At 42.6% G+C, this 15,958-nt stretch overlaps 1 protein-coding gene across 7 annotated transcripts in view; it reads left to right on the top strand.

Annotated features, from left to right (window-relative positions):
- Window positions 1–15,056, top strand: part of LOC111142454 (protein HIRA) — an 85,554-nt gene extending 70,498 nt beyond the window's left edge. For 4 of the 7 annotated variants that reach the window (XM_022495610.1, XM_022495611.1, XM_022495613.1 and 1 more), the window contains 2 exons: window positions 332–495; window positions 14,166–15,042. In XM_022495610.1, coding sequence (XP_022351318.1) covers window positions 332–495; window positions 14,166–14,620 — 619 coding nt within the window. In that variant the 3' untranslated portion in view covers window positions 14,621–15,042. Of the gene's footprint in view, window positions 1–331; window positions 496–2,519; window positions 2,609–14,165 lie in introns of all 7 variants that reach the window. The other 3 variants (XM_022495615.1, XM_022495616.1, XM_022495612.1) reach the window with 2 other exon arrangements.
- The last annotated feature ends 902 nt before the right edge of the window (window positions 15,057–15,958 follow it).

Here is a 15,958-nt window from a genome sequence, read left to right as displayed (position 1 = left end):
CTAGGTCACAATCCCTGTCACTTCAGGGCATAGATGGCAGTCTGAGGTGCTTTGAGTCATGGACACCGTGATGGGCAGTATTTGGGCTGGGGAGAAATGAGCTGCTGACCTGTCACCTCGGGCCTAGATAGAAAGGACAGGGTGGGATACACCTGAGGTGCTAGAGTGGGCAGGAGGCCTGTCATGGGACATGGGGACAGGTTAGCCAGCGTGGTGTCTGACACCTGCCCCTTTACTGGCTCCTCACTGGGGCCCAGGGGCTCAAGGTAGCAGCCTCCTGACCCATGCAGTACCCACTGCCTCATGATGCTTACTCTGCCGGTCTCTGCAGTTCAGGAAGACAGGCAGCCCGGCTCTTCTCCGTGCCTCATGTAGTGCAGCAGGAGACCACCCTGGCCTACCTGGAGAATCAGGTTGCGGCGGCACTCACCCTGCAGTCCAGCCATGAGTACCGCCATTGGCTCCTCCTCTACGCTCGGTACCTTGTGAATGAAGGTGAGGTTTCTTGCGGCCCTTCCATCTTCCTGGGACTGACTCAATTTCTGTCCCAATATGACCCTCCTGAAAGCCTATGAATCAAGGCAAAGACGGCCCTCGCCCCATCTCTTAGCCTGAGCTATAATCAAGGCAGCTCAGCAAGCATCCAGCCCATTAGAGGCTCTGAGGCTCTGAATCAGGTAGGCCCTGAGGGCCGAAAGGTTTGGCTGTAGGAGGGGGTGGGGGCGGAGGATGCTCAGATAGACATTCTCCAAAGGAGCAGATGAGATGCTCACCCTCCTGCCCTCCCTCACACCCTGCATCCTCAGTGGTCAGCCGGTCACACCAGGGAAGGGCATCTTCTGGCAGCATCCAGTGAGCCTGTATTTCTCTTCCCCCAAGCCCCTCCTGGCCTGGAAGGGCCAGCCCATCCAGCGCCTTCCCATGGCCTTCCAGCCCAGCTTTCCCTGCCAGCACTTCCCCTCCCCAGTATCTCCCCCACCACCTCCTCTTGCCCCTTTTGGCCAACAGAAAGCTAGGTTTGTTGAAAGAGGTGGCCATCCTGCTTTCAGGGCAACCTCCAATAAATAGCCTTTCATCTGTTTGCTAGGCATGTGTGGTGTTTTTCTTACCAGCCTTCCTCTTCCCTGAGCTTGGCCTCCAGGGTTGTGGCTTGGGAACCGGCCCTCCCAAAGCTCCCTGTGTTACCGCATAGCTCCAGGCCTGGTCACAGAGCAGCCTTCCCCACAGCCTCTCCTGGCCTTCCTGCTTTGCTTTTGACGACACCCTCCCTATTTCGTTTAAAATTTAGAGTACAGAAAAAGAGAAAAACATGCCGAACCCCTACAAATGTCACTCCTAGAACTCAGATATGCCACATTGCCTGTGATGACATGTATATATACACCTCTGATGACAACAGCCATGGCTGACCAACTCGAAGTCCCTCGCCCCTCCCCAGCAGACTCCATACATGAGTTTAATTTTCCTCTTCCTGCCCAGTCTGTGTGGTTGCCCAGCCTGTGTGGTCACTGACTCTTCTAAATACTCAGTCTTCCCAAACCCATACCTTTGCTGGGATGCTCCTGTCACATCTGGGCTTCATACCCCATTCCACTGGGGAGACTGTTCCCCTGGCTTCTCTAATTTTCTTCATCCTGGGGACTGATCAGGACTCATCCTGACGCCCTGTACGAGGTCGCTGCCTCCTCGAGGGCCTGCACCAGTTGTGGGATCACTTCTACCACTTGCTTCTCTTTGTCCATCTTCCACACGTCTGTTCCTACGTCCATACACAAGTCACCTCCACTCTATCTCTTGTTTCCTTGACCATAAAAGGACTCAAATTGTAAAGGAAGAGCCCTCTCACTTCTAAAATTCCTCAGATTCCGGCATCACCCTCTTACTCTCTACCCTCATCTTTGGGTGATTTCATCATTCCCTGTGGCTTCAGCTGCCGCCAGTGCTGACAGGCCCCCAGATTCTGCCACCAGCACTTCTGGCACTCCACATACCTGTGCCATAACCCATGAGTTGACAGGCCTGTGACTGCTTCTCCTGTCTTTTCCACTCTGTCACCACCTCCTCAGCCTAAATTCATACCCTTGCCATCTCTTACCTCCTGAAGGCTGCCTACTGACCCTGCTGATCTTCTCTCACTACCAACATGTCTTCTCTGAAACAAATCTGACTAGCCCACTTCCACGATTCCTGCATTTTCCCATCACCTTGGGGAGTTTTTCCCAGAGCTGGCCACATTTATTTTTCCCATGGGCCCAGCACACAGAGGGGCTGCTCTTTATGCTGTCAAGGGAGTGGGTTCCTGAGTGAGAGTCTGTCATTATGAATCTCAGTGCCCCAAACTGAGAGACATGCAAGAGGCATTTTGCCCTAAGCAGGCAATAAAATAAACATTTGCTCAATCTGGTTTGCTATACACAACAACTTAGCATATTCTTGATTTTTTTATTTCTTTTTGTAATGTGTTCCTATTTCTGTTTTGTTTTGTTGTTTTGTTTTGTTTTGTTTTTTTCCGTAATTAGGGTTTGAATACCGGCTCCGAGAAATATGCAAGGACTTACTGGGTCCGGTTCACTACTCCACTGGAAGCCAGTGGGAGTCAACGGTAGTGGTAGGTGCTGCTTTCGTTCTTGCCACAAGAATTCTGTCTTGAAAAGTGAAAGTGGAGATGAAAAATAAGCCAAAGTGCTTTGGAATTCTTCCCCATTAGACTTCTTGAGCACACTGCCACAGGCCCCAGGATCCGTGGGAGGGTGAAATGCCAGCACTGCACTGCCAGGCGGCAGCTGGGCCCTCGGCATCAGGGGCCCAGGAAGTGCTCAGCCACGCATGCACCTGAGGAGAGTTGCCTGCTGGGGTTACGGGTTTGTTCGGTAGAGAAGGTGAAAGATCCTTCCCTGCCTTCGTGGAGCTCCCAGTCTGATAGGAAGGCAGACAAAAGCAAGGAAGCAATTCAGTCAACAAGATAGTTTTAGACTATGGATTATACTATGCCCAGAAATAAGCAGAACAATCAGACAAGGGTGCCTGGGAACACGTGGCCAGGGAAGACATGAGAGGGGTCTTTTAGGATGAAACCCAGGGATGAGAATACACCAGCTCTACCAGGACCTGGGAGTCTCCTGGTAGAGGTGATAGTGAATGCAAACATGGAGGCCACTGTGGCTGCAGCATAGTAGGCAAAGGACGGGGTGGTAGAAAATGAGGTAAGACAGAGGAGCAGGAAGAAGATCAGTGAGATCTTGTGAGGAGCTGGAGCTTTTGGAGGAGCTGGTGGCAAGAGATCAATTAGCAGGGGTGGTAATGCGAACTGACGTAGGAGAGCAGTCAGAACTTGTTTTTGTAGCAGTCCTGGCAATAGACGAAGGTGACTTGGATCAGTGTGAGGGCCATGGAGAGGGGAAAGGAGACAGATTCAAGTTGTATTTTAGAGGCAGACCCAACAAGACTTGGTGGGTGGATGGGTAGAATAGATTAAGAGAAAGAGAATAATGAACATGGATAGTCACCTCCAAATTTTTTGGCTTGCACATGTGCCTGCTAGTGCCTTGAAAGGACCAGGTTGGTGAGGGATTGGGGGTTGTGAATATAAGTTAGCTCCCGTGCTTCATGCAGTCACTGAGCAAATACTGATGGAGCACCTGCTCTGGCTCGGCATGGGACAGTGAGCAGTGAACAAAGCTCACGGCCCCCACCTTCCTAGGTCTCCATTCTTGTGCAGAGAGGTGGATTCTAAACAGCTGAGCAAGTACATGTATTGTGTTGGGTGGGGGTGGGTGCTGAGAACAAACATAAAGTGGCCAGGGGCATACTGGCAGGATGCTATTTTATATTGAGTAGTCAAGGGAGTCTTAACTAACTGAGCAGAGACCAGAAAAGGTGAAGGGCAAAGCCCCACAGATGTTTGGGGGAAGAATATCCAGGCAGTGGGAACAGCAAGTCTAAAGGCCCAAGGTGGAAGGGCCTGCCGTGTGGAAGGAATAGCCAAGCAGAATGGCAGTGGGAGGATGAAACGGGTTGCAGTCAGAAAGGCTGGAGGTCAGACCTCACAAGCTCTACAGGCCTTGGTGTGTGATTGGCCTGTGTGTTTTATTTGATTTTTATTTTGTAGCAGTAGATCTTAATTTGGTTGGTTACTAGAATCCTAACTTCAAAGTCCAATTCCCCTTCCTTACATCTTTGAAGGTATGGCACCACAGACTTTTAACATCCACTGTTGTTGCTAAAATCTCTGCTGCAAATCTGATTTCCATTGCTGTGTAAGTTCTTTTGGCTCTCTCTCTTGTTTTGAAGTTTCACAAACCTGAAAGTCTGTTTCTTTCATTCATTCTGTGGATCTGCCTTGGTTCTCTTCCTCAGTGATATCTTCCCTTCCATTTTCCACATCTTCAGAGAGATGTAATGTCCTCTCTTTTTAAAATCTGCTGTATCATTTTTTATGGTTGCAGTTCTCCCCCCATATTTTCAACTTAGTCTTTTATCTGCTTGAGCATAGTAACCTTAGTTGTTTTAAAGTTGTATGTCTGATAGTTCTACTTTTGGGAGCCCTCTTGGATCTGTTTCAATTGCCTATAAATGTCTCTGCCGGGTCTCATTTATATTATCTTGTTTCCTTACATGCCTGATTATTTCTATCCGCTGGACATGTTTGAAAAATTATTTGTAGAAATGGTTTGAGGCCTCAGGTGATGTTACCTTCTTTTACAGAGTGCTTTTATTTGCTGTTGCCAGTTCTTGAGGCACCACCAGCACTGCAGACTCCCCTCAGCCCAGTTCTGGGATTGAGGTTTTCTAGGCTATCTCATGATTCAAAGCCAGACACTCATTTGTGCAAGGGCGGATTTATTTCTGGTTTACCTTTATTCTGGGTTACATCCCTTTGGGGTGTCAGCACAAAGAGGGATGACTTAACAGGAATCCCCACTTTTCATTTTGGCCCCTGCTTTTGTCTCCCTAGGCCCTCAAGTCTGACAGAAGCTCGCTCAGCCTTTTTCTCATCAATAAACATTCCCAAGGCAAAGGCATCCCTCTCTGAATTTCTACCTTCCCCACATCCCAGCTCAACCTAGGTCATTAGCACATTAGCTCCCTGAGGTCCATTTCTATTTGTGTACCTTCATCCCATGACCTCAACAGGAAGGGTGGTTCCAAATTACCAGTAATTCCCTAGCACACGTCAGCTCTGGGGTGCCCTGACAGGATGTCTTCTTGGGTGGGAGATAGGTCAGCATGTGCCTGACCAACCTCTTCCCCAGCCAGGTTGTAGAGCCTCATTCTGTGATCCAGCTGCCACTCTGGGAGCATTAGCCCAAGACGTGAGCTGGAGTTCTACATAGCAGCTTTCTGTCTCAGACTGAAGGCAGGGGTGCTAGGCCAATAAAGTGCAGATGAAAGGAGGCACAGACAGGCCACCATTTATTAGCCATGTGCTCTTTTCTCCCTCTCCTTCCTGCCACTTATTCTTACCACCTCTGAGCAGGACACCTCATTGGAGCTTTGCCCAAAAGAGCCTGGGGCTCCCTTTCCGTGTGGTCCCACCTGCTTTTCATCTTCTGTAAATTGCCTAACATAGCTAGTCTGCTCATGGTCCCTGGTATCTATGACAAATGCTCTCAGCTGCAGGTAAGTGGTACTCCCAATAGTGACTGAAATATTGTTTTCTGTCCTCCAAATAAGTCAGCCGGAGGGGGGAAACCAGTACCAACAGCATCTACCATTCTTACCAGAAAAAGAAAAGCTGGGGCACTTGGGTGGCTCAGTGGATTAAGCCTCTGCCTTCGGCTCAGGTCATGGTCTCAGGATCCTGGGATAGAGCCCCGCATTGGGCTCTCTGCTCAGTGGGGAACCTGCTTCCCCCCCTCTCTCTGCCTGCTGCTCAGCCTACTTGTGATCTCTCTTTCCGCTGTTGCCACAGGCAGACAGAATATTCTGCTTTGTTTCTAGCAGTTTACTTCATCCTCTTTGATTTTTTAATTAAATGTTTGATGTTTTTTTTTTTAATTTTAAATTTTATTTTGTGGGCGCCTGGGTGGCTCAGTCGTTAAGCATCTGCCTTCAACTCAGGTCATGATCCTGGGGTCCTGGGATTAAGCCCCACCTCCCTGCTTCTCCCTCTCCCACTCCCCCTGCTTATGTTCCCTTTCTCACTGTGTCTCTCTGTCAAATAAATAAATAAAATATTTTTAAATAAATAAATAAATAAATTTAATTTTGGATGGTAATATAGTCACATAGTTCAAAAACTAAAAGATATAATAGTTTTGAAGTAAGTTTGGGGGGGTTTTTGGTTGTTTTTTGTTTTGGGTTTTTTTCTACTTACATTTATTTTATGCAGAATTTATTCCCAGACCGTTAAGTTTTTGTCTCTTCATTTTCTTGGGGATATCTTTTTCTTCTTTGCAAGTGTCTCTTCCGGTTTAGAAACCATCTGGTCTTTTTCATAAGGGTCATCTCTGTGGCAGGGAGAGCTCATGAACAGGTTAATCCAAACATGCATTCTGTAAGTTCCTATCACGTCTCGGGGGGTTTGTTCACCTGGATATCCTCAATGACCAGAGAATCTACATCTAAACCTTTAAGTTCACTGTTAAGCATTTTTAAGCATGTGCAGTAAAAATTCAACACCCTTTTCAGGTCACTTACACTGTGTCCACCCCCAGTGTTTGACCTGAGCACGCCTACCAACTCCACAATTATAGCAACAGAATGGCACACATTGCTTCTATATAGTGACATCCTTCAGATACGTGGTGGCTTCTCAGATATGCAAACTTTTGATGCATTCATAAAGTGAACGCAAAGCTTTCAACCTCTTGATCTGCATGCTTTTGTAGGGCTTTCTGGGTCAAGTGAATAGTGAACCATTTTCAGAGGTCACCTCGGGCCACTTATGGGAAGAGCAGAAATAAGTTTTGAAGTCAGAAACAGGCCTCCACCTTTCATCTTCTTTTTCAGGATTCTTGTGGCTCTTCAGGATCCCTTGAGATTCCATTTGAATTTTAGGATGAATTATTCTATTTCTGTAGAAAAACACTACTAGGATTTTGATAGGGAGTACATTAAATCTATAGATTGTTTTTGATGATATTGACATCTTAGCAATATTAAGTTTTCTAATCCATGAACAGGGGGTGTCTTTCCATTTAGTTGTGTCTTCTTTAATTTCTTTCAGCAACATTTTGTAGTTTTCAGTGTACTAGTCTTTCACCTCCTTGGTTAAGTTTTTTATTCCCAAGTATTTTATTCTTCAGGAGCTATTGTAAATGGAACTGTTTTCTTAGTTTTCTTTTCAGAATGTTTGTTGTTGGTATATAAAAATGCAGCTGATTTTGGTGTCCTGATTTCCTATTCTGCAAACTTTCTGAATTCACTTGTTCTAACAAGTTTTTTGTAGAGTCTTTAGGGTTTTCTACATGTAAAATGATGTCTACAAACAAAAAAATTTACTTCTTCCTTTGCAATATTGATGCCTTTTATTTTTTTCTTGCCTCATTGCTCTGGCTAAAACTTCCAGTACTAAGGTGAGTAGAAGTGTGAAAAGCTGGCATCCTCACCTTTCTCCTGACCTTAGAGCAAAAGCTTTCGGTTTTTTTAACATTGAGTGTGATGTTTTCTTATATGGTCTGTATTATATTGAGGTAGTTGACTTCTATTACTAGTTTGCTGGGTGTTTTTGTAATGAAGAGTGTTGAACTTGATCAAAAAAATTTTTTGCATCAATTGAAGATTATTATTAATTCTTCTTTAAATATTTGGTGAAATACACCAGTGAAGCCATTTGGTAAGTCATGGGCTCTTTTTTTTAGGAAGTTGGTGATTACTGATGCAGTCTCCTTACTAGTTATAGATCCATTCAGATTTTGTATTTCTTCATGATTCAGTCTTAGTAGGCTATGTGTCTCTAGGATTTTGTCCATTTTATCTAGGTTGTCTAATTTGTTGGTGAACAATTACTTATAGTATCCCCATATTTATAATTTTTACTTTTGTGACATCAGTTATAATGTCCCTGTGTCATTTCTGATTGTCATTCCAGTCTTCGCTCTGCTTTTCTTAGTCCACCTAGTTAAGAGTTTATCAGTTTGGATGATCCTTTCAAGTAGTAGCACATTTTGGTTTCATTTATTTTCTCGATCTTTCTATTCTCCATTTTATTTTCTCTGAAATAATGATTTTCTTGCATCTGTTTGATTTGGGTTTAGCTTTTATTTTCTAGTTTCAAAGGATGGAAAGCAAAGGATGGACCTCAAAGATTTGAGGTCTTTCTTTGTAGATTCTTACAGCTATAAATTTCTAACAATTGCTTTTACTGGATCCTATATTTCTTCGTATGTTGTTTTCATTTTCATTTGTCTCAGGATATTCTCTAATTTCCCTTGAGATTTCTTCTTGAATCATTGCTTAACAATGTGTTATTTCGGGGTGCCTGGGTGGCTCAGTGGGTTAAGCCTCTGCCTTCGGCTCAGGTCATGATCTCAGGGTCCTGGGACTGAGCCCCGCATCAGGGCTTTCTGCTCAGCAGGGGGCCTGCTTCCCCCACCCCCTGCCTGCCTTTCTGCCAACTTGTGATTTCTCTCTCTCTCTGTCAAATAAATAAATAAAATCTTTAAAAAAAAAAAAGGCAGTGTGTTGTTTCATTTCCACATATGTGTGGATTGTCCAGTTTTCCTTTAGCTTTTAATTTCTGGTTTCATCCCATTGTGATTGGAAAAGATAGTTTTATGATATTGGTCTTTTTAAACCTATTGAGATTTGTTTTGTGACCTACTGTGTGGTCTCTCCTAAAGAGTGTTTAATGTGCACTTAAGAAAAGTGGATTCTGCTGTTGTTGAGTGGAATGTCCTATATATGTACATAAGGTACAGTTGGTCTGTATTGTTTTTCAGGACTTCTGGTTCCTTATTGATCTTCTCTCTGGTTGTTCAATATCCCATTATCAAAAATGGGATATTGAAGTCTACTACAATTATTGTAGAATTATTTTTCCTTTCGACTCAATGTTTTCTTCATATATTTAGGAGCTCTGATGTTTGGTGCATATGTTTATAATTGTTACATCATCTTTGGTGAATTGACCCCTTTATCATTATACAGTGTCCTTCTTTGTCTCTTGTAACAGTTTTTGAAATAACATCTATTTCGTATGATACAAGTATAGCCAACTTTTCTATGTTTTGGTTACTATTTCCATGGACTATCTTTTTTATCCTTTATATTCAACCTGTATGTGTTCTGAGCTCTGAAGTGAGTTCCTTGTAGGTAGCATATAGTTTGATTCTGGTTTTTTACCCGTTTTTGTTTTTTTTTTTAATTGAGGAGTTTAATACATTTACATTTGAAGTAATTATTGCCAGGGGTACCTGGTGGCTCAGTCGGTTAAGCATCCAACTCTTGATTTTGGCTCAGGTCATGATCTGAGTTGGGAGATTGAGTCCCATGTCAGGCTCCACACCAAGCATGTAGCCTGCTTAAAATTCTCTTTCTGTCCCTCTCCTTTTGCTTTTCCTCTCTCTCTCTCAATAATAATAATAATAATAATAATTACTGGCAAAAAATAATAATTACTGACAGATACTTAATATTGCCATTTTGTTATTTATTTTCTGTATGTTTTATAGTTTTTGTTCCTCATTTCCTCCTTTACTATTTTACTTTGCATTTTAGTTGATTTTTTTAGTGACATGTTTTTATTCTCTTCTTTTCCTTTTATGTATGTTCTATAGATATTTTCTTTTTAGTAACTATAGGGATAACAAAAACAATCTATTTTAAACTAATAACAATTTAATTTCAATTGTATACAGAAACATTGCCCACTCCCTTACAGTTCCACTCCACCCACTTTGTTATTGAAGTCACAAATTATATCTTTATATATTCTATAGCTTTAACATAGACTTATAGTTTCTTATGCTTTTGTCTTTTAAATCTTATAGAATAAAAAAAATGGAATTACCAAATAAAATTACAAAATATGGGTTATTTTATTTGTCCTTACTTTTACTTTTACCAGAGAACTTTCTGTTTTATTGTCTAGCATCCTTTCATTTCAACTTGGACTCCATTTAGCATTTCTTGTAGGGTAGATCTAATAGTAATGAATTCCATCAGTTTTCATTTATCTGGAAATGTGTTTGTTTTCCCCTTATTTTTCAAGAGTAGTTTCACTGACTATGGTATTCTCAGATGTCAGTTTTTCTTTTAGCACCTTAAATATGTCATCCCACTGCCCTCTGGCCTTCAGTGTTCCTGCTGAGAAATATGCTTATTGAGTTTGCTTTTTACACAGTGAGTCAAGTATCTGCTTTCTAGATTGTCTCTTTATCTTTGATGTTCCATAGTTCAAGTAAAATCTGTCATGGTATGGGTTCCTTTGGGGTTTTCCTACATGGAGTATTTGTTGAGCTTGGATTTGTAAATCCATGTTTTTCCTCAACCCTGGGAACTTTTCAGCCATTATTTCTCCAAATAAGCTCTTTTCTCCTTTCTATTATTCTTTTGGGACTTACATAATGCATATATTGGTCTGCTTGATGGTGTCCTATAAGTCCTTAGACTATTTTCATTTTTCTTCATTTTCAAGTTCATTGATTCTTTGTCTGTTCATGTCTACTGTTGAACCACTTGAGTGAATTTTTCTACTTAGTTACTATGTTTTTAAGTTCTAGAATTTTGGTTTGGTTCTTTTTTATAATTTCTACCTCTTTGTTGATACTCTCATTCTATTCACATACCATTTTCCTGGTATGTCCATCTGTTCATGTTCTCTTTGAGAATATTTAAGACAATTGTTTTAATGTCTTTGTCACATAAGTTCTAGGCCTATGTTTCTTTAGGGTCAGTTTTCTGGATGTTTATTTTGTGATTTTGAATGGGCCAATACCATAGCCAGCCATTTCCATGTTTCTCTGTTTCTTTGTATGCCCCATGGTCTTTTGTTGAATATTGGGCATTTGAAAAAATGGCCACCTTTCCCAGTCTTGGCAGACTGGATTCACTACTCAGCCAGTCATGAGGCTCATTTTTAAAATATTTTTTTCTGGTGTTTCCTTCTTTCCTTCCCTCCCTCCCTCTTTGCCTTCCTCCCTTCTTTCCCATCTTAGGTCAGACTCAGGTAATTGGTTGTCATTCTTTTATGTTCTCTAATAGAAGATGTTTTATGTTTGTAAGTATCCTTATAAAGCCCCACCTCTGTGACATTTCTACAACAGTTTTGCAACAGTCAGTGTTTTTATTACCATTTACTTGTAAATCATTTTTAAATATCAGTTAACTAAGTTAACTTAATTGATTAATCAGTTATGAGTTCTACTCAATTGTATTTTGGTTAGAGAAGATGATTTATATCAGGAGTTGGCCAACTTTTTCTGTCAGGGAAGAGAGTTAATATTTCAGGCTTTGCAAAGCCATACAGTCTCTGCTGCAACTACTCCACTCTGCTGTTGTAGCGTGATATACCAACAAATAGGCAGGGGTGGCTACATTTTTATAAAACTATTTACAAAAATATATAATGGGCTGTATCTGTGTATGCCAGTCTGCTGTGTACATGATACCTGCTATTTTGTTGAGGTTTGCTTTTAGAGCAATTTTTTATATGTCCACGTGTGCCAAAGACTATTTGTTTTCATTTTATACATATCCATTTAGTCATGTTTACTAACTGGTCAGTTCGGATTACCTGAATCTGCAGATTTTTGCCTTCCCATGACCCATCACTAGTTAAATGTGTATTAAAATCTTCCTGAGGGTAGTTTTGTCTCTTTCTTTTGACTGGCTCTTTCCCCAGTGATGTTTTTATAACAAAATCTACTTTGGTAATTTAAAAATACTAGCTCTCTTTTCATTCTTTACTAACGTATCTTTCTGTCTTTAATTTTTAACCCCTTTTCATCCATGTTTATATATTTCTTACTAACATCAGATGGCTGACTTTTATGTTATCCAGTCTGACAGATTTTTTTTTTTAATCACCAAGCTCAAACCATCCACATTCTTTGTTTTCTTGGTTTTCTCAAGGCCAACATAAACTTTAGCCTGAGTTATCCACATTTCTTTTCATATCTCTTGTAACATTATCTAGATTTATCTCTTCTTACTTTGAGTATTTCCTCTAAAAGATTTTCATGGTGAATCTTTCTTGTAGCAAGCCTCTTGAGGTCTTAAAAGCCCAAGAATATTTTTTTAATATTTTTTATTATACTCTATTGTATGAATAACTGGGTAAAAAAGTTTAGGTTGTGAGGTTTTTTTCCAATATATTAAAAATATTACTTCATTGTGTACCTTGTTCTCTCTTTTTTTGTAGGTGATATGATCTTGTTTTTTAGGAACTTTCATAATTTTTCTATCTTCGATACTCTCAAATTCTATATATTTCATTCTACATGTCTAGATATCTGTTTTTCCATATCTTACTTTTTTTTTCCTAGTTCTATGAAAAATGTTGTTGGTATTTTAGTAAGTAGATTGCATTAAGTCTGTAGATTGCTTGGGTGATACAGATACTTTCACAATATTGGCTGTTCTAACCCATGACCATGGAATATCTTTCCATTTATTTGTGTCATCTTTAATTTCTTTCATCAGTGTTTTATAGTTTTTGGAGTATAGTTTCACCACCTTGGTTAGGTTTATTCCTAGGTATTTTATTACCCTTGGTGCAATTATAAATGGGATTGTTTTCTTAATTTCTCTTCTGCTATTTCATTATTAGTGTGAAGAAATGCAACAGATTTCTGTATACTAACTTTGTATCCTGTGATTTGGCTGAATTCATTTATTCATTTATCTAGTAGTTTTTTGGAGTCCTTTAGGGTTTTCTATATAGTATGGTATAGTAGTATCATGTCATCTGCAAATAGTGAATGTTACTTACTCCTTACCAATTTAGATTCCTATTTCTTTTTCTTATCTGACTGCTGTGGCTAGGACTCCCAGTACTGTGTTGAAAAAAAAAAGCAGTGAGAGTGGGCACCCTTGTCTTCGTCCTGATCTTAGAGGAAAAGCTCCCAGTTTTTCACTGAGTATGATGTTAGCTGTGGGCTTTTCATATATGGCCTTTATTTTGTTTCCATATATTACATGATCAGCACTCAGGGAGGCTTTCAACCTAAGGCCATTTGACTTTCTTTAGTTGCGTGAAATCTACCTGTATTATTTCCTTAAATATTTCCTTCTTTCTTCTTTCTCTCTCTCCTGTGGGACCCATTATATAGATATTGGGCCCTTCTGTCATCCTCCATCTGCCTTAACTTTTCCTGTATGGTTTCTCCTCTTGCATTTTCCTCTCTGTGTACCTCCCTTCTCAAGCATGGTCTGGTCCTCCATCTGACTCCACTCTGACTTGGTCTTCAGCAGTGGCCATTCTTCTGCAGATCCCATCCCTTCAACCATTGTGTTGCTCAAACTTAATATCTACACTTGGTTCTTTTCTATAATTCCTTGTCTTTCTGCCATTCTTATTTTAACATCCTGGGCCTTCCTTCTCTTCCAGTGGTCAGAGTTATCGTTTAGTGTTTTTTTTCTTTGCGGTGGCTGTGCTCCTCAGGGTTCTGTGCATTGGAGACCCCTCCTTGCAGTGCATATTGCAAAAGAGCCCAGGCAGACCATGGTACCAGTACACCCAGGCATGAAAGAGCCCTGGGCAAGGCCCAAGGGCAGAGGCCCCAGGATTATAAAACCAAGGCCAGCCACTGCCTCCCAGGTGCCTCTTCACTCCTAGACTTGACCTCAGGCCCCCAGAGAGCATTCACATTAGGGAACAACTCCTCCTGGATGGCCATCCACTTGCCCTTTTACCCTAATATCCTACTCCCATCCTGCTCTGGAAGGCTAAGCTACTATAGCCACTAATCAGTGCAGTTGAAGGCCAGCAGGGACTGTGCGAGCAGACTTAGGGGACACAGAGGAGTAGAACCTACCCTGGTTTTCTTTGCTGTAACCTTGCACTGTGTCTCTCCCCTGCTCCCTGCCACTCGTATGCTCCAGCTCAGACTTTTAGCTTGCCTGCATGTAGAGAAATTGTTCTCATCCATCTCTGTTTTCTCCAGGGGGTGTCTGGGGGTCAGATGGGCAGACACGGGGTCTCTGCCAGGCCAGGGAAACCCAGCACCATCCAGGTCTCCTCACTGACACTTGCACTCAACTGTCATTCTTCATGTCCACAGGGTCTGCGGAAGAGGGAGCTGCTGAAGGAGCTGCTGCCAGTCATCGGGCAGAATCTCCGCTTTCAGCGCCTCTTTACCGAGTGTCAGGAGCAGCTCGACATCCTGAGGGACAAGTAGCCTGCCCAGACCTTCCCTGGCTGCAGCAAGGGCAAGGCCACCCTCACGCTGCTGACAATGCACAGGGCCCCCTCTCACCTCGTCAGACTACAGAAGGACGAGGAGACACTGGCAGGAGGTGGGCTGTCCTGTGCCAGCGCTGGCCCAGCTACCTGGGCAGACTTCCCCTATATCCTGGGCCTGTTGCTCCCTCAGAAGGGGGCAGCTCTGCCGGCCACTCATCCCTCCCTCCAGGACCCCTGTGTGGAGCTGGGGCTGGGGCCCTGCCCTGCTGCCCTGGGGTCAGTGAGGCACTCCCAGGCCTGCCGTTTCCAGCACGGTCCCAAGGTGGACACTAGTCCCTGCCACTGCAGGCATCGTGCTGCTTCAGCTATGACGAATGAGCCATTTGTGAAAGAGAGAACCCTGAAATGTTAGTGTATTATGCAGTCAGTAGACTGACCTGAGACCTATGTAAAAGGAAAGGCTATTCCAACATGGACTATTTTTGTACTAGAATTTGCTAACTTGTAATATGGAATTTTCCTTTTGGCCAATAATCAGGATTTCCCTATAAGTCACTTGGACATTGGTCACTTGTAGGAAATTTAAACTCTAATTATGACAGCTACATTGAAAAATAATTGTACTGAAATTAACTTGTCTATCTTCATTTGGTTTTAATTTTTAAATGTTTGTAAAAAGAGACTGTTTTTTTGGGGAATGGGGCAGAGGGGTGGGCGATTTCTTTTGTAAGTGTAAAATAAATGAACACGCATTGGATACCAAATCATCCTGGCTTCCCCTGCCTTTTCCTTATAACTTCCACCTTCCTCCCCTGCTATTGATCCCTCTCCAGAAATGGGTAGTTATGAAACATCAGAACCGGAAGGAATCTTTGATTTCATCTCATGGCCCCAACTTCTCCATGCAGAAATTCATTTCCCAGCACAGAGGTCACTTTCTTGACTATGAAGCATCTGAGGCTTCTGCAGCTAGCAGGCCACCTCACACAAGTCTTCTTCCAAGCCAGTCATCAAGGTCTTCTGGCTGTGCTAGGCACAAAGGGCTATAGCTGGCTTTCCAATTTCATGGAAGGAAATCAGTAAAAACAGACTTGAGTTTTCTGAAGAATTATCTGAAAGCTGTGATTTTCCTAGAAAGTTGTCCAGAAGCTGACCTTCAGGAGAGGAAATAGCTAGAATCACAGAATCTTCAAGCATGGTGAGAATGGAGCACCTTTACCTCTGTGTTATGCATCTCACTGTTGCCTTCCTGCCAGCTGTGTGGGATCCTGAGTCTCGTGGAAGAGGCATGGATTTGGAATTAGTAGAAGACATGGGTGACTCTGGCCACTGATACCCATCTCTGGATGCTTTTCTACCTTCTTACTGCCTTCTCATTCATATCAAGTAGCTGGATGAGACACAGGCATACATGCATGGCTGACAAAGCCAGAGCACAGAGTGCATGTGGGTATGAACACCTCAAAAGCCAGGCTGCAAGTATGAGCTTTTCTTTAAGGAATGAGGAGCCAGGGATGCTATGCAGATCAGGCAGCTTCCCTGGCAATTCTGTAGCAAGGCATGGAGAACTTTGTGGAGCCACAGGATCACACAGCTTTGGGACTGACAGACTTGTCCAGAGTACAAGCAAGCAAAAATCTGGGCCTGCTTTTCAGCTGTCAAATGGAGATG

This window comes from Enhydra lutris, unplaced genomic scaffold, assembly GCF_002288905.1.
Source record: "Enhydra lutris kenyoni isolate GAN:26980312 unplaced genomic scaffold, ASM228890v2 scaffoldscaffold8, whole genome shotgun sequence".
In the NCBI taxonomy this organism is placed as follows: Eukaryota; Metazoa; Chordata; class Mammalia; order Carnivora; family Mustelidae; genus Enhydra; species Enhydra lutris.
Note: the sequence above shows the minus strand (reverse complement) of the source record. Positions and strands in the feature narration are given on the sequence as shown.